The sequence below is a fragment of the Cyprinodon variegatus genome, unplaced genomic scaffold (assembly GCF_000732505.1).
Source record: "Cyprinodon variegatus isolate N-32 unplaced genomic scaffold, C_variegatus-1.0 Scaffold1015, whole genome shotgun sequence".
NCBI lineage: Eukaryota > Metazoa > Chordata > Actinopteri > Cyprinodontiformes > Cyprinodontidae > Cyprinodon > Cyprinodon variegatus.
Genome location: NW_015151468.1, coordinates 22,475 through 50,471, shown reverse-complemented (window position 1 = coordinate 50,471; position 27,997 = coordinate 22,475). Strand labels below are relative to the sequence as shown.

Here is a 27,997-nt window from a genome sequence, read left to right as displayed (position 1 = left end):
TAATTCCAATCCATTATTTTGGGGGGATTTTTTCATTAATTCCATAAATTTTTATGGGATTTTGGTGTAACAATCAACATGTATCCAACCGAACCGAAAACCGTGACCAGAAACCGTGAATCGAACCGAACCGTGGATTTTGTGAATCGTTCCACCCCTAATATATATATATATATATATATATATATGTGTCATTGTTTTATTAGGCTTATATTGGTAGCTCCACACTGTCAAATGTCTAATGAAACAAAAAGAAAACTAAAAAAACATTTAGATAGTAGACAAAAAGCACAGATCTCATTCGACCCGACGGGCAAACTGTGCAGAGAAACTACAAATGAAAAACAAGAGAATGAAAGAGAAAACAACAAAGAGATAAGCCTGAGCACAAATGAGGGGTAGCAGGGGGCTAATAATAATAACTCCTCTCTGACTAAGACGATGGGGGTTGAGGCTGACAATTAAAAAACATCAGCCTCCACCAAGCTATCTGTGTACATGTTGCAGCTCCTCGTCATCAGCAGCCGAATTGGTCTTCATTAGTCTTGGCCTGCATTTATCTCTAACCCAGCAGCCTTTAAACAGCTTTAAGTCCTCTTTTAATTGGAAAACTTTCAAATTTCATGCACTTTAGCTTCATATATTACCCGCCGGGCTGCTGCCGCTTGATTTACTTTTCCATTTTGCCCAGGCCTTGGAGAACTTGATCAAATCGTGGAGTCTTGATTGTTTTTCTGCTTTCCGTTTTCTTTTGTGTAAACTTTAAAAATAAAATGAAGGCAGCAGTTTTTGTAAGAAAATAATAAAGATACTTTTAACTCCAGATATACATAAGCATTTTACTCAGTCTGATGAAACAAACGGAGACACAATATTCCCTCCCCCCAATTTTTTATGAGAACAGCTGGTTACAGTACCTCGACAATAAAAACAAGCTGGAGGGGTTTCGCTGCAAACACTTGAGTCGTATAAAGCACCTGCACTTGATTGAGATCATTGTTTTCGAGGAGAGCGGCCCACTGAGTTGAGGCCTGCAAACACACGTACGTGCAGCCGCACACAAGCACACAGCCCCCTTAGACACGAGTCTCTCTGCCCGCATTTTGATGGAGACCTCTGGATGGGGGCACAGGCACATCATCATCTTCATCGCACGGCTCCCTCAGCTCTAGCGGCAGCTGCAACAAACTCAGTGTGCTGGGAGCCCAGTGCCTGTTGCCCTGGCGACAAGCCATGGCTCAGCAGACATCCTCTTATCTGGTCTGATTTTCATCCTCCTCCTGGGTTTGTTTACCGAGTCTGTGTGGGAATGTGTACATCAATCTGGACGCACCGACGTGTTTGTGGCTGTAAGTGGATGGACACAAAAACTGCTCTGGCATCTGTCCTGCAGTTCCAAAGCATGTTTTAACAGTAATGAGTACATCCGTTTATTCCTGTAGGTTTAAATTTCCTTTGACTGACTGAATCTTGATTTAACTTTACAAGGTAAGCATACACAATCTCCATTTTTGCTAATCTCAGATTAACCAATATTATTATTCTTTAACATTTACTGATTTCTCTCACACAGCTTGACCTCACCCCTGCTACCAAATATGCATGTATTGAAATATCACAAAAGAAAAGCGTATTTTAAATTCCACTAAATATTACTGCTCTTCTTTTTTTTGACCAAAAAGTCTAGTTTCAATGGAGATCCAAGATGTTTGGCAGACTGCCACAAATAAAACTAAACAATAAAAGCAAACAACAGTTTTTAAAAAATAAATACCACCCTACCACCTTATTTCCTATTTGGCAGGCCGTTTTTTGCAACATCTTCCTTATACTTTCTGTTCCTAAGCAACATTTTTTCTTTAAAACAAAAACAGCAGCCGTTAATGTGTCCCAAACCAAAGTATTGTTATATTGACACCCATCTTAAAACCTATTGATTAGTTGGTGAATATTAAATAAAAACTCTATGCCCTCGTTTTCAGTCTTCAACACTTTTAAAAAAACATGCGAATAAAACCCCAAACAAATAAAGAAATACGACTTGTTTTCATCAGTACACAAAATAATAAATGACAGATGGAAGATACCCAAAGTCATCATCTGTACTCTCCATCATCTGCCAATTCTATGAACAACCCCCCCTAACTTTCTAAATTCAGTAGCTCTATAAGACTGCGGGAAAAGCTGTGCAGAAGCGAACATAAGGTTGTTTGTGCCAATTAGACAAGGCAGGAGGCTTGTTTCCTGTGCTGCAAGAGAATGTTTCTGGAGCTACTCGAAAGACTCTGCTTCTTCTGCAGGCAATGTGAAGTAGAGACCGAAAACTAAACTTCCTGACAGTTTTTTTCTCTTTACTGTCAAAACCCACCTCCATTTACTGTCAATGCAGTAGATCCATTTTCCGGTAACATGTTACTTTTGCAAAACCACCAATAAATGCATTGTTGGTGTCTTCATTAGTACTGCATAGGTTGTTTTTTGCTTCTTTGTTGGTCCTCGTGTAATTTTCTAGTTCAACTGCAGTGTCTCCATCGTTCTCTCTGCCAACCTATCCAGACTGTCCTGTTACTAGGACAGCCCTTAGACAGCCTGCCATGGCAGCTGCCAGATTCACAGTGCCTGCATGTCTGCTGGCCCTTCTGAGATGCCATCTGCATCTGTGTTTGGTGTCTCATATAGAGAGGAAGAGAAGAGCTTATGCAGGTGGATCTCAATAAATCAAATGCCAAAAGGTTAATTTATTTTCACTGATTTTATACATAAGGTTAAAAAGAAAAAGCACGCAGAATGATCTAATCTTCTTACTTGACATTTGTCTGGCAGAGAGTCATTGACACCCTCTCCATAAGGTAACTGTTAAAGAATCTTGCAAATTAGAGTGCTATATCCAATCATGTTAAACATTTTAGTAGAAGGAAAAATGTGGTAGAAAAGAAGGTGCACAGGAAGCATGGACTGTGAAAAAAAACTCATTTAAGAGTTTAGGGGAGATTCAAAAGGTATTTTGTCTGATTGGAATCAATGCCTTAAAGTGGAACACCGTTTTTTTTTTTTTCTTCTTTTACATTGGCCCCTTGATTTTACGTTATTACATCATGTTCTACTCACCCATATGAGTTTTGTGTTATTTGCAGCTGTTCTGAAGATATTCCATTAGGTTATATCCAAGTAACGTCTTCCTATGGGCAACGACTTGAAGCCACAAACTAAACTGTTCATAATTTATCATCTATGGTACATGAGCATTCATAACATGTAGGCGAATCACTGTCAGCCAGACATCCGTGGTTATATTTTTTATATTTATATATTTTTTAAACAAAGCGGCGTGTGTATGACGTCATCCGCGCGCCGGCTATCCTTCATTCATCCTGTTCGCTGAACTGCTGCTAATTTTACTCACATCACATGCCCGGAAGATTTCTAGTGCTACTACCACAGATGATCTCGCTCTCGAAATGGCATTGAATGATTCAGATGACGCGGATGACGTCATACACACTCCGCTTTGTTTTTAAAAAATATAAATATAAAAAAAATATAACCCCGGATGTCTGGGGGACAGTGATTCATCTACATGTTATGAATGCTGGCGTACTATAAAGAATAAAATATGAACAGTTTAGTTTGTGCCTTCAAGTCGTTGCCCATATGAAGATGTTGGATATAACCTAAGGGAATATCTTCAGAACAGCTCCAAATGACGCAAATCTCATATGGGCGAGTAGAACATGATGTAATAACGTAAAATCAAGGGCCCAATGTAAAAAATAAAAATAAAAATTGTGTTCCCCTTTAAGAGTCATCTAAAAAAGGTGGACCCAGGACAATAGACACCATCAATCAATTAATAAATGAATCATTCATGTTTAGGAATTTATAGACCTGGGTGAGGTCAGATGTGAAAGTGATGAAATTGTAAATAGATAAATTGAAAACTCAACTTATCAATCCCAGAAGTAAAATTTGTCACTGAAGCCTTATTACATGAAAACATGGGGAAGAAAACATGCATAAACTAAAATAATTTCTAAAAAGATTCTTATATAGATGATAGCATTGTGTTAAATTCTGTGCAGTAAGACCTCCTACTGGTGGAGGAGATTCAACATCTGNAAAATAAAAATTGTGTTCCCCTTTAAGAGTCATCTAAAAAAGATGGACCCAGGACAATAGACACCATCAATCAATTAATAAATGAATCATTCATGTTTAGGAATTTATAGACCTGGGTGAGGTCAGATGTGAAAGTGATGAATTTGTAAATAGATAAATTGAAAACTCAACTTATCAATCCCAGAAGTAAAATTTGTCACTGAAGCCTTATTACATGAAAACATGGGGAAGAAAACATGCATAAACTAAAATAATTTCTAAAAAGATTCTTGTATAGATGATAGCATTGTGTTAAATTCTGTGCAGTAAGACCTCCTACTGGTGGAGGAGATTCAACATCTGAAGAGCAGCTGGGAGACACTGTGTCCAAAATTATTGAGTCAGACAGTGTGGTTGCATGAACCTGCTGCTGGCTTTTCCCTCTGGAGTAGTCCACTATATCCTTGAAATGATGAGAGTTATTTTTGACAGTCTGAGTAGTATTATCAACATTCTGTCATCAACCAACTCTTTCATTCTGGGAAGCAATGATGAGCAAGTGTTGCATGCCTTGTGTTAAGCCACTGTTGAACCAGAGACAACATCAAAAGCGAATTACCTGGGATAAGGAGTGAAAGACCTGGAATATAGCTTATTGGTACGAAATGTTGATTTGAGATGAAAGTAACTTTTAGACCTAATTTGGATGTCATGTCTCACAGACTGGAGGACTAGTAGAGAGGAGCAGAAGCCCAGTTATCTGAGCTTTAGTGTGAAATTTCCACTTTCAGTGATAATTTAGAAAGCCTTGTTGCTATTAAAAAAGTCATTAAAGGATGATTGTGTCTACGGCATGCCTCACAGACGCAGCAATTCAAGCAAAATAAGCCCTTCTTGAATGTGGATTATATAACTTTACAGGGTATGAAGATACCTTTCAGCAAACCCACATTTCTGTTTTATTCATATTAGACCTTATATATGCACGTCTCATGTAATCAAACTTCCTCAAAAACTGGATTTTTTTTAGCTGTAAGCCAATATTAACAATCACACATTCTTCTGTGTACAATATATGAATGAGTTTTATTTTTTTTAAGAATAATTCACATTAAAAAAATGTATATTTCAACAATATTATAATTTATTGTTATGCACTTTCAACATGCTCAAACCTGACCTGACAACACCAATAGAAATGGCCAGTGGGAGCTTTCTGATGTCACCGTAAACTGGGTAAAACCAGAAAAAAAAGAAAGACTTTCAACTGAACGTCATGCTAAAAAGCACTTGATGGGAAAGCAAGCATGACCAAATATCCATTACATTTGGACAAAATATTAATCAAACTCTCGGCCAAGAGGTCCAAGTCAGTTTAATATCCTGATCCCAGAGGTATTTTTAATCCACCCTCTGAAATTCCTCGTCTTGGGCATGGAAAGCATAAATTATTCATGACCCATATCAATATTTTAAGATATGGACTGATCTAATTGGATTAAAGACATGTTTAATGAGGCCCCGCATGTGTAGGAGATGCATATTTTAAAACCTGACCATTTCACCCAATGTTTAATGCTGGGTGTTATTTGCTCTTTCTTTAAGCTCTTTGCGGCCCACTGATTTTTAATCAGGAGAGAGGGTGCTGGGTCGTAATAAGTGTTAACAGAAAAACTTTCTAAATGACCTGAAAAGAACAAATATGTAAAAAAAAATATTATATAAATAAAAAAATATTGCAGTATCTCTGACAAAATAAAACTTATTGACAACAAGTATAAATGATTAAAACATTTTAGATAATTTTTAGGTCTGGACTTGACCTCTCCAGCCATCCTCTTTAAAAGTGGAATTGTCGGTGCGTTTTGGATCATTCTTCTCTGTATCACCCGAGCCACAGTCATAATCATTTTGGGGTTTATACTAGAGGCTACAATTCATTGTTACAAGACTTCTAAAACTGTTCCTAAACCAGTAAAAGTGAAATTAACTGTTGCACTGTAATACTTGGTCAGATGCCAGGTGTAATGCCAGACATTACAGGATGCATATGTCAGTCCGCAGGATGTTTCTAAAATGTTTCAGGCATTTTTTAAATGCCGTTTTCTTTTCTTCCTAATCTGGAGTTATTGAGTTTTCTGTGCTTTATTTGTTCTGGGTTAATTTTAAAGCTTGTTAAGAGATAGAAGGGCCTTGTAACACCAAATAAAAAGGGTGGATTTATAAGTTACAAGATAAGCACCACCAGAAAAGGCTTTTGTGCTTCAGTTTCTGGGGTAATACTTTGGAAAAGTCTAGATCAGAAGGTAAGAACATGCAGTACCATCAAGCAGTTAAAGATATTGTTCAAATAAATGAATATGGTATAATTACCATTAATGACTGGTTTAATTGAGTATAGTGAAAATTAAAAAAATGGGTAAAGGTTTCTATTATCATTACTTTTCAATTTTCACCGATCACGCTTATCCCATAAATATTTTTCATAGTGCTCAAAATGTTTTAAAATTTATATAAAACAAAATATTAAGTAGTTTTCAGGCATCTATGTAAATAATTTGAAACCTTTGAGAATTGGGGGTGTATTATTATTTTATATTTTATGTAATAATAATAATATAATACATGTATCTGTATATATGGGCTAAGACAGGATAGCTCTAGTAAATATATGAGATGAAGGAACAAATCATTTTTAGTTAGACTCATTTGTTTATGTAAATATGCATAAAAATGCTCTGCTTTCCATTGTGGTCTATCTTAGTCAATAAATAAAAGTCTCACTTCATCTCTAAATAAACCCCATTCATTCATTTAATCCATGACCTGGGTGAGTTGTAGAAATATTTTAGGGGTCTCTTTAGTTAATAATCTGTGATAAATTGTGAATGCCTTGTATTATTTCAGGGACTTTACAGGTTAGGAAACTCCACAAAGTGCTTTCCACTCTCTTCAGCCATTCATCCATTCACACATCGACAGTTTCAAGCCACATTCTGGCCACAAGCTGCCCCGGAGCAGAAGCACAGGAGTGACCCTGACCAATTATAACTAGGCAGTGGGGGCGAACTGTCCTGCCAGGGACACAATGTCCAAAACAAATAAAGCTGGGGTTCATAACTGGCAACATACTACTGCATCTTTTGCGCTCTCACCCCAACTTCTCACAGGGAAGGTTTCCCATGGTTTCATCGTTTCCTATATCTTGGATAATAGTTTTGACTTTATGGGAGTCTGAAATAATCATACTGTTTATTGCTGTAATGAATTTTTATTAAACTACTAAGAATTTTGATTTATCAAAGCAAGTATAAACAATAATCTTTACATACCAGAAAAACTAAAAATACTGTCGCTTTGCATTATATTCACGCCATTGTCAGTTCCATTGGTGGAGAAATATATTTAGAAATATACATTACTACTTTAAAGAAAAAAATTAAGTATCTGGCATTTTAAAATTGACCCAGAGAGGAATACTCTCTATCTGGTAGTTACTGTAGACAAATATGGAAAAAATGGTTTGTAGTGTAATATACCCTAATCACTGGAAGCGACAGTTATGTACGCTGAGGTAATCTTACCCTAAATCCAGAGGAGTTTTTCTTTGCTTCAGCTTTCAGCCGTGTTGCCTTTAAGACAGATTTTGTCTTTTTGTAGTCCTGCTTACCTAAAACAGGAGAACACAGGGGGAAACTGATGAGCAAATGAGGAAACACCAATGAGGAAACATACATTTTTACAGCAATTAGCATGTGTAAGAAAGGTCAATAGATAAATATTAACATAAACACCTTGCAACATGTAGAACAAAAGTGACAGTTGCAAGTAAAAAAATCTATTTATTTAGACACACGCATCACTCTCCTTGTTTCTTTTTCTGAGATTTGAAATTCATTCAGTCTTCCTTTTTCTCTCCATTCCTTCAGGTGCAAAACCCCTCCCTTCACCTTCCAATGACTCTCTGAGGGACTAATAGATATGGGGAGCATGTTGTCAGAAGCAGACAGTGAGCTAGAGGGAATTCATTAGGACACTGGATGTCTCCTTCACTTGTCAGAAAGTGGAAAAGAAAAAATTTGGTTGAGGAGAACTGAACCCTGCTCACTATTCACACAGATAGTACAAAAAGTCACGACCTGCAAATGACTAGATATAAAATCACGTCAGGAAGTAGCAACATATGTATGTGTAAGAAGAGACCAAGGCACTGTAGAAAGTAAGTCAAATGTGCTAATCTACATTTGTTGTTATAGTTTGTTTAAAAGGCTAATATAACATTTCAGTGCAATAAATCATATTATTCAAAGTATAAGCATAAGTATTTCTGTCATTTTTCAAAGTCCAAATGCCTTTCAAAAAACAAAAACTCTGATGTGATGATGATCATGTGTCATGAATCTGCATTATCTGATGGAAAATGAAACACAGTTTTATTGATAAAAAAAATACCTCTAGATTGAAAAAGCACCTTTCTTACAAGAATAAATTTAATGGATGCGTGGCACCTTACACTCGATAGAGAAAAAGAATGTTACTCAAACCCAGGCTGCAAAAATTATCTCTTGGCGACCTCGTGAGATTTAACAAGTGAGGACAGATTCTCCTCAAAGCTTAAAAACAATTTCCCTCCTACAATTAGAAATAGTAAAGGTGAACAGACAACACAGCTCATGTCAAGGCTATTTACTCATAGTACTAAGAGGTAGTACAAACTCAACCAGATGAGGAGACTACAGCAAATGTTTGTAAGCACAAAGCCTATCTGGTAAGAAACTGTTTTCTGCTTCATTTTACCATCTCATTAGCCCCAGGCAGTAAAAACAAAAACCTCTTGGGTGTCCAAATATCTTGCTTGATCAATAACTGAAACCTGCAAATGTTTTTCCTGCAAGTTTAGCAACAACTCGCCTCATTTTCAACTAACCTTCTATATGGACTTTTTTTCCCCCATCCATCCCATGAGTAGCATTGGCTTGAAGTGGCTTGGCTTTTTGTAGGGAGGGGGTAGCAGACACTATGATTAAACTAATGTTTCAACGGTTACAGTGAAGTAATGCAGTTGAACCCCAAACAAGTAAAGCATTAATTGATTAAGTTAAGAAGAGGGAGTCTTGGAGAATGTAGAAGATAAGATATAAGACTGTTTAAGATATATGCTTGTGGTCAGAGCAACAATAAATACATCAACCTTAATTCTGTCAGACCTTCAGTGGAACAAATTCCAGTTAATGGGTTTAAACTCCTTTATTAGTGCTGCAAAAGCCAGATCTTGTTTTGTTTATATTATCTATAATATCATATGCCAAAAAGCATAATACTGTAGGTCCACAACCTCCCAACCCAGGAATTCTCTGGACAATCCTGTTTGCTTATAAATTCAAATAGGCGCGGGGTGTTATTCTCCTATGCAAGACAACTGAACCAGCAGGTGCAAAACGTTAAATGTTTAAAGGCTTTAAATGTTGAATATGTACCACACCTACATTAGGTTGGGTCTCAGTGCAGCAGATTTTTTTTTGGCAATGTAGAGTAGAGAAGTGGAGAAGGTGAACCCATGCAAATATTACCCAAAATTGGCAATAGTTGCTAGGCGACCAAAAAGTTAGCCAAAAAGTAGAGTTTTTGAGCTGCAGACATGAATGCAGAATGTATCTGTCAAGCTGTCAGAAGCAAGCCCTGGCATTACTTTTATAGATGAGAGGAAGGAGGAGGAAAAGACACCCAGAAGCTAAAAGGGTTTGAGTTTATAATATCCTCGAAGTCAGAAAAGTTAAGGGTTATTCAGAGGCAGCACCTCTTTGGTGACTGGTTCAACTTCTCCTTTACAGCGAGCAGGAAGCAACGTGACAATGTGTTGAAGAGAGGTGCAATGGAAATAAAAAACAAGCTTCATGGTGCTACACCATTGAGTGATTGGTGAACTTCCACAATAACAGTGCATGAGGAAGTCTGATTGGACATGTCAAGACCTCGTCAGTCACCTACATTGGACTGGTCATTAGGATTGCCTGGGGTTTTAATTTGGCTGTAGTTAAATTTAGCACCGTTTATGTCTTGATCAGAAATATGGTAATGTCCTCCTCCATTGTATCTGAGCCAGGACACATGTCAATGACAAATGGAAGGTCTGAATGCGGTCTTAAGTTTCAGATCAAACCCATTTGTGGGAGGTTTAAAAGTTGCTTCAGAGCAAGCACCTGGCTGAAATGGAGCATGACCGTACCTGCCGTTTACCATTTACCTGCCACTAAAGTGGTCTCTAATTAAATGTCAAAGGAAGAGCAGGAGCATAAAAGTGGCTTGGCCCACCAATCCACTAAGTGTTTTGTGTTTTTTTTTTCCCCCTGCCGGCTTGACGTTGCATTTAAATGGTGTCTGATGAGAGTGTGGTGAAATTAGTTTTTATCTTGATCCATTCCTCTGCTTAGCATAATGAGACAGGTAGGGGGTATTAGCTAAAATTAATCACATTTGATTGAGCACTCGGGGGAAGGAGTAGGAAGGGATGTGTGACTAGCATATCATATAAATTTGTCATTTAACTGAAACATGAACAAGAGTAGACATCTAAGAAAATCACAGTTTGTGTGAATGATAAGAAAATGAAAATAATACTGTTGAACTACTTTGCTCGGCCCTAAAGGACATGTTGCTTCTCTCTGGCTGTTTGAAGGCTCATCAAATTATACAGAACAGAACACTGGACATTTGTCTAATGGGCTATCGCAAAGGAAAATTAGGTGAGGCGTTTCAGAGCAGTTTACATTTGCCCATAAATCTGGTGATGCACATCTAAAAGAAAAAAATATACACATGTAGGGTTAAGTGGATAGGTTGAACATAACTACGATAAATGGAAAACAACACAATCAGAAAAGATGAACATTAACAAATTTCAAAGATTAGATTTATATGGATTAATAGTTTAGGAAAGCTACTGATTACATCTCAGACTCTCCCCCTTTGCTTAGATCAGCAGCAACTTTCAGGATGAAGTACTTTATAGAGCCACACATAAGATTACTTTTTTTTACCTACAAAAACAAAAGTTTTTCTTTTTTTTCCAGATCAACTTTTTTGCTGATTTGATTTACTACCTTTTAACAGCTCATACGTACAACCCAACAAACATCCTGAGAAAACTATTGCACCATAGAAATATACCACTTAGAAAACACCAAGAGACAGTATCACATTGACCAACTTCTCTCTGTGGGCCTATGTGGAAATGTTCCAGCAGTTTTCAACACACAGCAGCAATTACTACATGGACAGAATAAGCACTTGCAGTTCAACGTAAGAACTCATCCCACCCCAAGGCCAGTCAATTATAACAGGGTTAATAATGGTATTTAAGAGGAAAGTGTCAACAGCAGCCTTTCGACGGCCATCAGGAATGACAAAAGCACTCCAGCAGAGATGATGGTACAGCTCAACAATCACCCTGGATTACTTCTGAATGAATAAGCCACAACTTAAATTACAAACCACTATGCGCTGGTCGTTTCATCCTTTACATAAATTCATACCGTCGGAGAAAATTGCAATTTTCTACATTAGCTACAGACTTTTGTTATGAAGAATTGTTAGTAAACAATGGTACGACATTTATTCCTGAAGAATAGGGAGGGGAAAAAAAACAATGTGCTATAAAAATACAAATAAACAAAAAACACGATGAAAGAGAAGACAGGAAAAAATACTTTCCTGTAATTTTTCTTGAAAGTAACAGTGGGATCTGAGGTGGTTATGTTTTCTAAACCAACAAGGTTTAACATAATAACAGACGGTTAAAGAATATCAGGAGACTTTATTCTTCCATCAATACATGAAAACACATCAGAGTCTAGTAGATAAAAGGATGAACTTTCTCAACGGGCTTTCTTAAGATAAAAAAAAAAAAGATATCAGTCTAACTGATGAAGCCTTTTTTTAATGATATGAAAGAAAATCGTGGATTAACAGTAAAATAGTAAAAATAAACCAATAGCAAAACAAGCCACCTGAATATTTCTGTTGCTTAAGGCAGACAATGATCCCACCGACTCCTTTTAACAAAAAAAGAAAGACCAGGAATAACAGAATAGTCCGAGGACGGGATCAGCGGGAGGCGAAAAACAATTATCCCCCGAGAGGAAATGTTCAAAACAAAACAATAAATGGTGCAGCAAAATCTTATTTGTAAACATCTTGAAGAGGCAGGGCTCTTGTGAAGATTTATATTTTAAAGGTACATCTGTACATTGCATGTGAGTGATATACATAATTATTGAATCTGTTAAATTTTTGCAATTCACAAAACAGTAAAATGAGGTTCAGGTTTTCTACTCTGTGGTCTTGTTAATGTATCAGAAAAGCAAATTTGAAAACCACACTCCAAATTCTTTGATAAATATTACCTCTTATGCCTCATCTACATATTTCGAAGTGTACACTGGTGTACATTTTTGAAAAATTAATACAATTTTGATACTTTTTATTTAAACCGCTTTAACAACAACAACAACAACAACACCATCATAATAAATTTTAATAGCTGAATGCTTGCGTAAGGTCACCAGCATATGGGAGACATAGCTGGCCTGCTGGAAAAAACAGTAATGGGGAGAACAGCAAGACCATGACAGCAATATTGTATTAAGAAAAGATATTAAAACTAAACTGAACAAATTAGTCAACATCTGGATGACCTGGATTTGTATGTTTGCTCACATGAAGTGATATTTTTCATGTGCCTATGAAAATTCACAGTCATCAAGTCATTGCAGGACAGCGATACATTGGAGATGTCTTCTAGGGAGACAGAGCTTAAAGAGGCTGCAGCAGCCGAGGCTAGCCTCTACAGGCTAACTTTGAGAGATAGAAAGAGGAGAGCTGAGGGTCAGATGAGCCTGCTGAGCAAACAGGCCCAGAGCGGAGGAGATAAAGCGATAGCTAATCAGTGTTTGTGCTTGAGGTGAGAAAACAATACAGTCCTTCTAGGGCTAAATTAAAGGCTTTTTCTTTTTTTTTTTTACTTCAAATTTGCTAACAAAGTCCAGTGGATTGTTTTTTTTTTAACTTTCTTTGGAATGCTTTTTTTTAAAGCACCTTAAAAGCTCTTGAGAGCATTCCCACTTCATTCTGCATAAACATTATTTTTCCCTATCTTTAATTTTGATTTAAAAAGCTCTACTCTGCTGCGCTCCATCAAACCAGTGGTAATTTCATGATACTTTCTCATCTCCTCATTTTTACACTTAATGATGCATCTGGATCATTCTGTAACAACAGGACAAGTTCATAGCTTCGATTTCTGACACCAATGTTAATCAGAGAATATGTCGTTTTATATTTCCAGGCAACTTCGATACACAAAACTATTAGTTTTTTTCTAATGAATAGAGAATTTATGTTTCTCTTTTATTATTTTATCAAAATATAATAGCTTTCAATTTAAAAAATACTGTTTTGCCAGGATAATTTCCCCCACCCCATAAAAATGGTTTAACAACAAATAATACGTTTTACTGACCTTATTTCAATAAAACAGTAACCATACCCGTTTAGGGGGTGAGGTTCATATGTTTTTCCAGAGTAAGATCAAACACTTAAGGTGGTGTCTACCATGTTTGTCTTTTTCTTTTTTTAAGATATCGCTTTGTTTTCCTTAGCTAAATTAAGAAATCATGCAAATGGTCATACATAAACATTTCCTTTATCCATCAATAACTGATGGGGTGTTTCAATTATTTCCTATGACAAAATATGCTCTGAAACCGATGTCTCTATTTAAAATACTTAACAATTATTTCTACTCCATAAGATTAGGTATCATGTTTTTTTTTTTTTTCACCATCACAGGTAAACAAAGGATAATGCATTGTTGCAGCTCGAGCGTAGTCTTTCAAATTGTTAAACACATTGACTGATTGTTGCCTTGTGATGACAGTTGCTGATGAAAACCAACACTGGATAACTTTACATTAAATTGAAGGGCATGTGAAGGTATTTATTGTCTGCATGTAAGGAGATAAAAAAAAAATTTTAAACACAGTTTTATGGCAAAGAGCTGGGATTAATTCTGTGAGCCTTATGGACAGTTGTAGTAACGGGGGAACTGTTGAAGGGAAAACCCCACTTCTTGCTGAAAGATTGTTGTATATACCAGCCCTACATCATCACAATCCTATAAAGAGAATATGGTCAACCCAAGTCCTATTGAAATATTGTAGCATTAAACGTAAACAAAAGAGCAACATACACAATATTAAAGACACACTGATTTATTCATCGTAATAATAAAATTGAACAGAATTGTCTCAAAGGTTGTGCGGTTGCCTTACATCTTCCGTGAATTAGAATAATGATGTTGTGAAAGAATTTATCCACTAAAAAATTTCTTATTTTTGCTTATTTCTCACAGTTGAATAATTATGACCGTCACTACTACGGAAAAAGAGAAATAATAATGAGAGCTTTATAGAGGCCAAGTAAGAGTAATTGCCTAAATCAAGAAGGATGCTCTGACATAACCTTCAGAGGTGGTTTAGACTCGGGGAAAAAAGTCCAACCTAGTTTAATTAAAACTAAACTGCTCACAAGGTTTGACCAAACCACCTTATCACGCAACCACAATGATGTAAAAAACTGCAAGTTATCACAAGTGTTCTATAACAGTTGTTGCAAAGGCTGACAAAATACATTATTGGATACTAATAAAATACTATAAACATAGTACTTATTAACCATAATACAACACAGAGCACAACACATTCTTTGGACTCTGGGAACAAAGCCATTTTGCAGGAATAACAAAAAACGAAAAGGCTTTGGAGTAACTTTGAAATCTTTTCCAGAGGGATTTCATTATTAGTGATTTATAAGATAAGCTTTACTGTGGTTGCAGCCATGAAGCAATGAGAGAAAGTGAGTTACACAACAAGTAAAATATCAACCTCCTAAATCAGAAGAATTTGATAATCTTGATTTAATTCCTTTAATTAAACACCACATCACCAACCATTCAAACATTACTTATATGGTTGTATTTTATTTTAATTCTCTGAAAGAAACCCCTTTTAATAGTTTTTCATTGCTTTAATGCCATTATGTCAAATGCAACATCGTATCAATTTTGTGTGAAATCATGAGAAAACTTACCAATCTGCTTTCTATATTGATCAACTGGTAACTTGGTGGCACCAGCGTCTTTCTTCCCCATTCTCCCTCCACAGTCTGGAAAGAAATAAAAAGGAAAACATTTGAGAACATTTCACAGCTGCATCTCAACATTTGCACCTGAGCATCTAGCAGCTTAATCAAATTGAGCTCATTTCTCCTGAGGCAAGATATAACTGGTAATATTTGCAGGAAAGATTTAAGTAACTGCACGATTGTATACGGAGAGAGAGTAAGTCAGTTTTGATCAACCAGATGGTTTATCTTTTCACATACATCTGGCACACATAATTAAATTAATTCTCACCATCTTCCATGTGTGCTCAGTTCGCAGTGTGAGCTTCCTATCAGTCTCATTTAGTATAACGCCGTTTCCCTTCACACCATGAGTTGTCTTTGATTACTCTGACAGCTCAGAGGTAAAATCTATAAAGAGAAAGAGCTAAGACAAACCCTATCCTGCCGATGCATTATGTTCGAAATAAACACCTCCCTGTGGTTCGCGTATTGCTGTCAAACCATATGTATTTTTGAAAATAAAGTTACCTATTTTTCGCAGCTAAAATGCAACGCAACCTAAAAATAATATTAATATGCTTTGTACTCACATTTTGCAACATTATAAACATCAGTAACCCTTTTTTTCCACTGCAGGAACTTTTATCCATTATCCATAATTTGAAAGACCTCGGTGCATTCAGTCCAGTTTTCTCTAAGATCTCGGTGCTTAGCAATGGCGACTGATGGACCATCTCTTGCTGTCTAAAGGCCAATTTATACTTCCGACGCATAGCCACTGCAACCGTCAAATCTGTCTCTGTGTGCGACCACGCCCCACCGCGCAGAGGCTCTGCAACTGCCGTTGCTTTGTATCTTTTACATGTGAGCACAATCTCTGCTTTTAAAACTCTTAAGTAGGGGTGTTCCATATGGCGATGTTGGTTCGTGAAAATTTAGAATGTGTAGACTATATACCAAAATGAAATCATGTGATTGTTTCAGTCACACTCTATTAATTTCTGTTCTATGCTGATCCACCAACACAGCTGTATTACATAGTCAAACTTACAGACCAAGCATAGCAAATAACTGGTAGTGAGGCCTCCTTGTTTGTCTGTAGCGGTAGCCGCATGGAGAGCCATGGCTGAAAGCCAAAGGTGGGAAAGTAATGTGCAAAGTTTGCTCCAGCAGGGTTCGCATATTGGATGGCAACACAAAGAATCTGCTTTATCACTTGAAGAGAAAGTACCCCAAACCCTATGCTAAGAGCCAAACAACAGGGGGACTGCAGCATCACAGCAAGAGGCAGTCACTGGACCCAGACAGACAATGTTAACACAGGTATTTGATAAAGGCATTCCATATCAGATGACAAGCAAGAGGTGGAAAGATATAACAGAAGCATTTAATTTTTAATCTCGCAAAAAGATATGGTTCCATTCAAGACAGTTGAAAAACAAGGGTTTAAACAACTGCACAAAAAAAAAAAATTAAAAATAGCGGGTGATTTAGAAAAAATTAAACTGATTGTTTTTAAAACAGCGCCGTTTTGGCTCCCCTGAGTTTCTGTAGCTAGAGTATTGCTCTCATGATGCAGTTTGGCAAGTGACAGCGTCACACAAAACAGTAAACATATAACACACAACTACAGGTAAGTGAGAAGTTTGTTTTCATAAAAGGAAAAAAGTTAGCTGTTTAGCAATGAATAGCGGCTTGTAAACATTAGCAACACGCAAGGTTACCAGCGAGGGAGGGTTGCGAGTTTATTTGGATATGATTGTATTAGAAGAAATAGGGTTGTGTATAGAAAGGCATATTTTAAAACAGTCATAAAAGGTAGCTAAGATGCTAGCTGTTAACAGAAGCACAGCTGCCAATAGTGCAGGGTGGTAGTGATGTGTCACAGTCTAACAGAGTTCTTTTTTTTTTTTTTTTTTTTTTTTTTTTTTTTGTGTTGGGGGGGGGGGGGGGGTAATCAAATTAAAAATCGTAAATGGAATTTGAAAAAAAGATTTCTTTTTTAGACAATATCATCCAGCCCTAACAAAGAAAAGCTGCAATTTGAAAAGTTTTATTGACATTAATGAAATATGTTCAGCTCAGTTCATCACACTGAGTCAGAGAAGCGTAGTTAGATAGTTAGAAAGACCCCGGGCCGGGAATTGAACCTGGAACCTTCTTGCTGTAAGGCAGCAGCGGTACCCACTGCACCACTTTTATAATAAAAAACTGTTATACACTATTTTTCCCATATCGCCAACCACCACTTCAAACTTCTAATCAAACAATGCATCACTTAATAATTAGAATAAAATCAGATGCGAATTGAGGGGTCTGAAGAATCTATTAGAATAATCCTAAAATCCATTTTCTATACTTAAAAAGCAGCTTCTCAAGCCTGAGCAAATAATCAACAGCTACCAGGCCCTGAAGAAAAAACAAATAACTAAAAACAATATTGCAATCTTGCAAAGGAAAATATGTATGCAGGTGAGTACAAGGAGGGAATAAAGGGGAAAAAAAGGAAATATTTGAACATAAGGAGAACATGAGCAACAGCAAAGTCTGCAGATGCAGCCAGGGAATAAGAAGAGAGAGAGACCAAATTAGCATGTTCACATAGCGTGGCTGGCTGCTGCTCCCCACTGATGCCTTCTCAAGGGAGACCCCTGCTTCTGCTGCCACCTGAATTTTACCTCCCACTAAAAACATTGTTCATATTTCCAACCTCTGTTCGAGGCAGCAAGAGAAGGATACATGTGCAGCTATTGTTCTTAGGGCAGTAAGAAACCACAGTCAGCAACTTATAAGAAGCAAAAGTGCAACAAAAGAAACGGAAAAAAAGAAAATTTTCATAAGTAGAAACGGTAGACTTTCTGAGTTATAGCCCTATGTTGCAAGATCAACACATTATACCAGCAATTCAAAAGAACAGTCATTTATCATGTTGTATTATCTACTCTATCTGAAATGTCCGCAATTTTGAAACCTGTTCAATCATTTTCACCGTAACAAAAGCTTTTTAAAGAAAAATTTATTAACACTACGATCACAATAGTGTTCACAAGATCACAATCATGCCGCACAAAATATGGAACTACTCTCCGGCAATATCAACATGTGTAGTTCTACAATCATAAAGAAATTATTTGGTGAAATATTTGCCTATAGGTGGTACTTAAGATGCATTTGTTAAATTCTAATTTCCAAAACCTTATTTGGCCTTTTGAAAAGAGTTTTATTGTTGTCTTATGGCTAAAAGTATTGGAAATCATATTGAACGAGATCCTCACATTCAGGAGAGAGGTGGGATCATGGAGGGTAAATTTGGGCTTATTCAAATAATATTCTCATTACTCTAGGTGACAGTAACATTGAAATGTCATGTTTTCCCTCATATTCTGTAGCCGTTAAACCTAAATAAGGCATTTACACTTGCTGACTATCTTTTCAAATATAACTTTCAACTGAAAAACCAAAGAGCAACGCTGATCACATGACAGAAACTCAATAAAAATATTCAGTTTGTTGGTATTAAAATAAAAGCAATCAAATATGGAAGGATTTGACTGACTTTGAACATGTCATGGTTATAGGTGCCAGATGGGTAAGTGAGAGCATTCCAAAAATGGCTGATCACCCTGGACATTCATCTTCAACCAGGTTGCATGGGCTAAATTCCCTTACATCAGAGAGAAAAGTATAGAGGGATTTTGATTTCATTATGAGCTCGAATATTCTCGCATTACACACACACACCTTATCTATAGAGGGTTTGTACGACAGAGCAGATCTCCTAAGGAGTCCTAAAGTGACAAAAATACCTACAGTCATTGCGATCACAAAGGTGGCACTGGTACATGTCAGAGGATGGAGGATATTATCTAAATGTATTTCGAAAGTGACAGATAAAAACAGTAGTAACAATAATATTAATGCAGAAAACAGTCTATGCAGGTTGGAAAAAACTAAACTAGAAAGTAGAGGAGCTGGTGAAGATAAATCCAACTGTTTAAGCCGGGCATACACTGTACGATTTTTTGCCCTTCTTGAGTAGAATTTCCAGTCGTGTGACAATTTTTTGGATCAGGCCAAGTTTCAGCCCATCGTGAGTCCTGCATCTTGTAGTACACAGGGGGAAACTAGGGGTGCCCAGCCTCTTGGGACAACCTCACGATCAGGACTCTTAAGGTCGGGAGAAAAATTAAACATGTCTAACACCTCACCGAATGTATGCCAATAAAAATTACACCTAAATGTCAATCCAGCATAATACAAGCGCACTGAAAAAAATTATTTAAGCCCCTCTTTGTGGTGACACAATTTCTTACCAATCAACATACGTAAAGTGATTGCTTCCAGAATGATTTAGTTATATTTATTTGATGTAACACCATATTTATGAAAATTTTAGGTATTATGCAAAGTAACTTAAAATTCTTTATTTCACCATAAGGCCACCTTGTGAGCCTGCAAAGATGGTCTTTCAAGTGAACTCATGAATTTTAGGTTGCTTTGCCATGCCCATGAAAATTGTTCCTTGCTAAGATTACTTCCTTTAATAGTCTGACCACTTTTGCCGAGCCAGCAAGGCAGGTAATTCTACATCTTAGAGACAGTGGAGTTAGTTGTTGCTCAAGCCCACAAAGATCTAATTTTTTACATTTTAACCATGTGGCATGCATGTTAAAAAAAAACAAAAAAAACTGTTTCTGCTCTTAAAGTAAATACAATTGAGTTGTCAGTGGGTTATTTAAATGTTATGAGTTAGTTGAAAATAACTTAATTCAACACAGGGACAAATACAGGTCAACAGAATTAGATCTTATTAAGTTGAACCAACCAAACAAATCCTAATTTGGTATTTGTATTAATTTCCTTTAAAACGTATGTGAAAAAAATGGTGTTGAACAGATTCAATGAAATCACACCATAAAGATAAATGTAGATTTGGTTCAGGTAGCAAAAATGTATTGGATGGAAAAACAGCCATCAATTAAATTGAGTTAATCCAATGAGTCATATTTATGAGTGCATGGAGTACCTAATATAACTACATTAAAAGTAGTTTCACATATCAAAAGAGGACCTTGGTTTTTCCTAATAAAGTTAAGTAACAAAGTACCTTTAAACAAGGAGTGCTGGGCTCCACAAATTAATTTAGTGGGGAAATTCCTTCATGTTTCTTATTTAATATATTTTGTAACCAAATAACATGTTATAATTTTAACTTCCTCCAAGTGTCACAGTGTTTTTGTCTGACTTGTGTTTGTGCACATTTCTGTCTGTATATGGCCAATTGTAAACGACAAAAAAAAATAGTATAGAAAAAGGATAAACTCTCATGAGATAAAATGTCATCGATAACAAAGCCACAGCTTACAAGTTCTATTCAGTAAAATTTGTTTGGAAACTAAATGTGTATATATATATATATATATATATATATATATATATATATATATATATATATATATATAGTATGGTTCTTCATTAAGGTGTCATGCATCTAAAAAGTGTCATGCATCTAAAACTGATGAATGTCAGATTTATTTTCTGTAATGGGTATTTTTCAAGCAAAAGTAATCATGGATTCTGTAATAAGACACATTACCATATTGAATCTTTGCTTCGTTTGCATGGAACAGTGACCTTCCTGATAATTAAGCACCAAAAACATGAGGTAGGAATAGAGTTGATGAAGATCTGCATTTCTGCTTCCATTTAAGTCACTAAGTTTCCTCTCTTATCAGGTTTGTGACCAGGCAAAGACCTTCTGACAAGGAGCCTTTATTATAAAAATCTGTAGTACAAAAACATCAGATCCATTAGCCTTATTGCCATAGTAATAATATTTGCAGGAGCAAATGCATTTAAAGTAAACAAAGCAGCCTTATTATATCCTTTTCTGGGAAACTGAGTCTGGAGATTATAAATGCATTCAAAAGATGCATTGCTTAAGTTAAATGATTTAAATGTTAACATCCCTTGTAGAAAAGGATTTAAATTTGCTCATCCATGCTCGTTTAGATATTAATGTAATACTTAATAATACTGAAGAGGGTGCAAAAATCTTATAGCAACAATAAACTTTTGTCATAATCAATAAAGCAATTACACATATGCAAAGAAAATGTTACAATAGAACTTAAACATTTCTGTAATTTGGAAATTTTTGATTTTTTTCATATAAAATAGGAGAATTCATGTGTGAATATAAAAAGACAATACAAAGTAACACATTAATATGAATATTGTATTGCCGTGCATACTTACAATAATCCTGTTCGTCAGGGAAAAACAGTGATTTAGATGTTTCGCTTCTCCTCACCTCGCTCAGGTAGCTGAGCAGCACGCAGAGCGACGGAACTGTTGGTTTTATTGTACTTTGATCCAAAGTTCTCCAGGATGCCAGCACACCACTGCTTCCTGAAACACTTCCTGCATTCCGTGACGGATAGAATTTTTGTCCAATCACAGATGAGATCTAGCGACTTTTTGACCAATAGCATGAAGCCGGCTGGGAGGGTGGAGGAGGAAAAACATTCCGCAGGAGCATGTGACCCAAATCATAGACAGCTGATGTTTTTCAAGGCATCAGTAATTGTTAGCCCTATTTGGAAAAGAAAAACTTGGAAAACGGAAGAGTTCTCTCTTTTCATTTAACTTTAACAAAAAACACTGAAAATGGAATTAATGTACTCCTCATAATAATTAAATCTATTATTAATATTATTTTCATTATATGATAATGGTATGGTGATAGTCTTTTTCTGTACAGATGCATATAAATAAAGATAGATCTATTATCTGATGCACAGTGGCGTAAATATCAGTAAGCAGAGACTGCAGTTGCTTAAGGGCCCCCAGCCTCTTAGGGGCCCAATCACTGACTAATCACTTGTGTACTAAGACATCTCTTTGCAGGCGTAATGGTGCGAAAAAATTCCTATTTTACCCACCTGATGCTGGATTATCTGATCGGACCATATTTATACCCCAACACATACCAGATTTCAACATGATGAGCTGTTTAAACACGACACCATAGCAAAGCAGACAGCGGTACTTTTAATTACTATGTTAATAATAGGGCTGGGTAAAAATAATTTGAATCGATTCCTTTACATTTTTGCAAAATCCATGTCTAGGGAATGAGATCGATTAGTTTTATAGTGACGCGCGTGATGTTCACATTCAAATGGAAAGATGCACTCAAGATGACTTCAAGCCAGACAGCTGCAAATACAGTATAGTCAATAGGTTGACTGAAGACATTAATAAATGGGAGCTGACCAGCAAACACCCTGTAGTTGTTACAGACAACGCTGCAAATATGGTTTCTGCAGTCGAGATAATGCAGCTCATGCATGTCTGCTGTGTCCCCGCTGTGTCTTGCTCATGAGAGGCTTCACTTTTTCACTTTTTACAAACAAGTTTGCACTTATGAGACAGTTTTGTTCACATCTCAGGTTTAAACTGTCTGATCTACAAGTTTGCACTTTGTGTTTAATGTGACAGGAAAAAATTAAATACATGAGTATTTTGGAACACAGTTGAACCTCTTTCATTAATGTAAAACCAGATCAAATCAAAATTAATCGATTTTGAACTGTATTAATCAAAATCAAATCGATTCAGGACTTTGGCGAAAATACCCAGCCCTAGTTAATAACTGTGTATAGTTCATTAGACGGTTGGTAAAAAATACACTCATTTAATATGTTTCACTGCAATAAAGATCTTAAAAGAGCGATTTATTTGAGTATTTTATTCTTTACAATACAACTTGGAATTATGGATAATCCAGAGCATAGATTAAAACCATAACCGTTATATACAATGTTTTAGCGATGATGGATACCAAAAAGAGGTACTTAAGCGGATTCCAGCAAAGAAGAGCTGCTGGAAGAACAGAAAAAAACTTCCCAAAATAAACACGTTCTTTCAAAGAACCGAAGAGGCAGATTTGGACGTTGCTGCTAAAGTGAGTGAAGATTGCGACCAGGAGATGAATGGAGAGAGCGTGGGTAAGGAGGGGAGCTGTGAAGCTCAAGGTAGCCCCATGGCTTGTTGTGCTAATATACTAAAGTATATTCATGTCAAGTGAAGGTGAAGAATGATGAAGTGTGAATGGCAAAATTATATAGATAATGTTGCTTACAGGGCTATTGTTGTGTTGTTACGCCATTGCTGATACGTGTTCATATTTTCTTATATCTCCCTCTGTTTTGCACTTTTTTGGTTGTTTACATAGAGTAAGGAAATTATGCTGAGTATATTTAGATCTGTAAAAAATTATTTTCACTTGTACATTTCTTTCTTGTTGTTTTCGTTGCCTAAAGTTTGATTCAGCATAAAGGGTAAGTTTGGACTTTTTCAATTATGCCATATTGCCCAGGTCCCAAAACAGCAAATAAGTCATAGGCCATCACTCTACCACCACTAATGTTTAAACAATGTTTGGTCTCTGTAAAAAACAAAACAAAAAAAAAAACGTTTCAAGTGAACCGCACTTTACAAAAATGATACACAATAAAGAAAAAAATCAAGCGATTTAAAAGCTTAAAAACATAAAGATGGAAAATCAAAGTTTGTCTTTAAAATAAAAAAGAAAAGAACATTTACAAAATCATCAGTGAGAGACAACCACATATGTCCCCACAAAAGGTATTGCATCAATTAACAAATAAAATAAATTATATAAGATTCCAAAAGAAGTCAAAATAACATATAGAGAACATTTAAAACAGTTGTCAGCGTGCCCACATTTGGCCATCCAAGCAAGTTCACCCTGAAAGAAGTGAGTGTGAAAAGTAAGTCTATTACTGTTATTGATATGAAAGTGTTCTTTGCTCTGCAATCAGGGAAAGGCTGCAAAAGCAAAAACCTGCACTCAAAAAAAATCCTAAAAGTCAGACTAAGATTGGACACAAAGAATGTAGAAAAAACACAGTTTTCAGCAGTAAAACCCTTTGAACAAACAGAACTAGAATGATTTGTACACCAGTAAAGATAGTATAATTGACATTAACCAGATTTAGCATTCTATGAAACTTATTCCAGCCCAACTGTAAAGCATGGAAGTAAAGGTTTCATGGTTTGGTTTGGGATTTTTTCGTTGCAGCAGGACCAGAAAACAAAATAGAATACGTAACAGATTCTAAATTATATCAAAGGGTGCTTGAGAGGAACATGTGGCTTTCTATTCTATTACGATAGATAGCTGTGAATTATTCTTATTTTTTATTTTTTTTATTTTTTAGCAAATTCACCAAGGACATAACAAACTGTACATGCAAGAACCCCCTGAAACATCATAGAATAGAATAGAATTCAACTTTATTGTCATTGCACTGTCACGAGTCAAAACCAACGAAATGTGGTTTGCATCTATCCAGAAGTTCTACACAGGATATAAATATTATTACAGGTGTACGTACAAGCAAAAAGTAATAGTTAGGGACTGTAAAAAACTTAAAGTGGGCTAGGCTAACTTTCTGTTGGTATACAACTGTATAAACGAGATGTGTTTTAAGTTATCTTAAACAAAGGGTTGAAATAACAAACTATCAGAAGATAGCCTGTTCTATTTTTTATACAGTTTCTTTTTTTGACCACAGCGTTTGTTTTAGCTGTAAAACACAAATCAAATACAACTATATCCCTCTAAAAAAGTTAATAAAACACCAACAGATATTTCTTAATGACAAACTGAACATTTGTTTGATTAATTTATTTCAAATGATTGTACTTTGTTTGGTGTGATTTTTTTCTGAGATTAGTAGAAATGTAATTAAACTCTTGAACAAATCACCTACATGGTTGTGTAAAAGAAGAATTTCTGCATTTTCCTGAAGGTTAAGATTTTAATAACTCACATTACATTAGTTAAACAGTCACATTACTTTACATTACCGTCTTATCACTACAAATGATATGCTGATGGAAAGCTACAGCACTGAACAATCTCAATTAAGGAAAACCAAAGCAATCAGAAGAGAGGCTATCTGAATCCACAAAGTTCATTTTAATTTCATCAGTCATTCTCTCTTTTTTGTTTTCTCTTTGTTTACAATGTAGAAATTTATTTCTTCTCTAATTGCATCCAGCCTTGCTGCTGCCTGGGGCTCTGCGTAGATTATGGCTAGGCTTACCGCCGCTTGTAACTTATTGAAGTTTAAAGTGATTTTCTGCTCTCCCATGGGCATGCCATTTGCATGCAGCTCAGCAGCAACTAATAGATGTAATCTGCCCATAATGTGCTTGTATTATGATTTACTTTACACTGGAACTGCCATTTGTGGGGAGTACTTTAACACTGTCCTTTCATGGAGGAATACGTCAAGCAGCAGTTGTCAGAGATATGTTTTTTATTGCAGTAAGGCTTTTATGGGAAAAGAGAAATTGCAACACATGTCCAAACAAAGGTGTTTTAAGGCTGACACAGAAACAACTTGATAAACTTGACGGTTAATGTTCACATCTTACTGTAAACCCATGGAGGCATACAAGCGAATGAAATAAACCTGATCTGACAGTCAAGTTCTGTTAACAAATAGCCTCAATAAGAAGCCAGAAACTATTGTCTTAATATGGCCATCAAAATCAGCGTGAGTGCAGTTAATGCAGAGCTCCAATGTTCTGTTGTTGTACTAAATGTGTGTGATTAATTTCTCCCGTTGAGTGAAACAAACCAACGTGCTGTGCCTGTCAGTCTGATAGATATGTAAAGCATTAGCATCAACTGCTAGTGTGAGTGAAAACTAGGCAGGATGGATTTGCCTGTCGGAAAGCTCTCCGCTTTCTAGCCTGTATGCCTCTTATGAGAGTTACAGAAGATACAGGAAGGTAGCTAATGCACAAAGAGGAGCTCTTACTGTGAGGAGGATACTTCATTTAATAGGAAACAGAGTTTTAGCATTACGTTTTACTTCTTAAGCAGGGTAAAACTTTGCTCTTTTGCATTGACTTATGGTTGAGTGCTTTATAAAGTAATCCTGCAGCTTTTAGCTTTATTGTTTTGCAAATGCAATTATGGGATTAGAATTTTGTTATAATTGCAGCATGAACTCCAGCTTTCTGTAAAGGCTCTAGTGGTTTGTTAGAGAAAGTTAACAAACAAATTTCATCATGAAGACTTGGAACACAACAGAAAGGTAAAAAAAAAAATCTGGAGATATTTAAAAGCAGTGTTACATAATAAAACAAAATCTCCATGGTTAGAACTCTGGATGAGGAGTGGCCAGTCACAACTCAAGTTCTTGCATTCTGCACACGAATACTGTTGTCTCAATAAAAAATAGAATGTCTAAAGGTTTGTGATTACATTGAAAACATTCGAACAGTTTAAGGGTGTATGAAGGACTTTGTACATCCACTTACTGTATATACTTGTTTTCCCCCTTTTTCCTGCTGTGCTTCTCTCTCCTTGAAACTTTACTTATTTTATTTGCACGAGCCTCTTCCATCTCCCCAGCTCTCCTCCCTCTCCGGCAGTTCGACGGCCTTTAATTGCCAGACATTAAAAAGAATACTGCAGAAGAAGAATCCCCTGGGGCTGCCGGCGGGAATAAATGGCAGCACCGCTGCCGTCGAACCCCCTCCTACATTCAGCAATGAAGATGTGTCAACATAATCGCGACAATTTGCAGTTATCATCAGGGGTACTGATTAACTATCCCACTGTCAGATTTAAATAGCCGAATTGTCTTCAGTATTTTCAGGTTTCAGAAGCACTTTGATGATAAACAATGAACCACAAGCATTGATGTTGACATAGACAATAATTCACCTGTTTAATATGTGGTTATTTGGAGGCTTAGGCCCAGACTTTATGATAATAGAGAAAAGAAAGATGTATTTAATGTCATGCTTCGTGATTTGAAGGAATAAAAAAAGGTGTAACAGTGTCTGTCAGACTTTACTCTATCCAAGGCTTTAGTTAGAATAGAATTTTTCCACACACCTCAAGTTTCTCTTAGTCATTAGTAGTGTGTTTTAAAAGTTCATTTAGTTAACAATGGTGCTCGGCAAAATTAGTCATAGCACTCCGAAGTGTGTTTTGTTCAATTTAATGGATCAGGGCAAAGCAATGCCACATATAATATGAATGTAATAGTTGAAAAACAGTTGCTGTAACAAACCATATATGTTTCCTTCTGTGTCTGTGATTTTTATTTAATGAACTTGTTACGAATTATGTTGAAATAAATCTTGCCATATTTGGCTGGTAATTTCATTATTTGGGTTTACTTTTATTGTCTATTACTTTGTGTGTAGTTTCTTGTTGTATTCTTGCGTGCTCTTTTTTCTAGATTTGGACTGTTATCACATTTTTTTAGATCACTACTGGTATTATCCTATTGGCATAAGAGTTTGTTGGTACCTTCATTCTGACAATCCGGTGCTAATTAATCAGCTTCCCCGAGTATCCATACTTTCCTTTTGCCTCAGCTGTTTCTAATAATCCCTGATCACCTGACCTGTATTAAATGGCATTCTCCACTCTTCCCGCAGTATAGCCTTGCTGGTACGTACTCACTAGGTATTTTTGTTACTAGACCCTGTTGTTTTCCCATGACACATGTTGTGTATCTTTAGATTACTTTTGTTAGTTTTTTTTTATATGTCTTTTTATAAAATTTTCACAATTTTCACATCCAAATCCTACTTTGGTCCAGCTCCAAACCTAAAGCATGACCAAAGAGAGTGTACCTATGTAGGTTATTTTTACTGC

General features: G+C 36.2%; 1 protein-coding gene across 1 annotated transcript in view; it reads right to left on the bottom strand.

Annotated features, from left to right (window-relative positions):
* triqk (triple QxxK/R motif containing) overlaps positions 1-21,694 on the bottom strand; it is a 31,997-nt gene extending 10,303 nt beyond the window's left edge. The window contains exons 1-3 of the mRNA XM_015399463.1: positions 21,535-21,694; positions 15,241-15,315; positions 7,680-7,765 (exon numbers count right to left, since the gene is read on the bottom strand). Coding sequence (XP_015254949.1) covers positions 7,680-7,765; positions 15,241-15,301 — 147 coding nt within the window. The 5' untranslated portion in view covers positions 15,302-15,315; positions 21,535-21,694. The remainder of the gene's footprint in view (positions 1-7,679; positions 7,766-15,240; positions 15,316-21,534) is intronic.
* Positions 21,695-27,997: the final 6,303 nt, after the last annotated feature.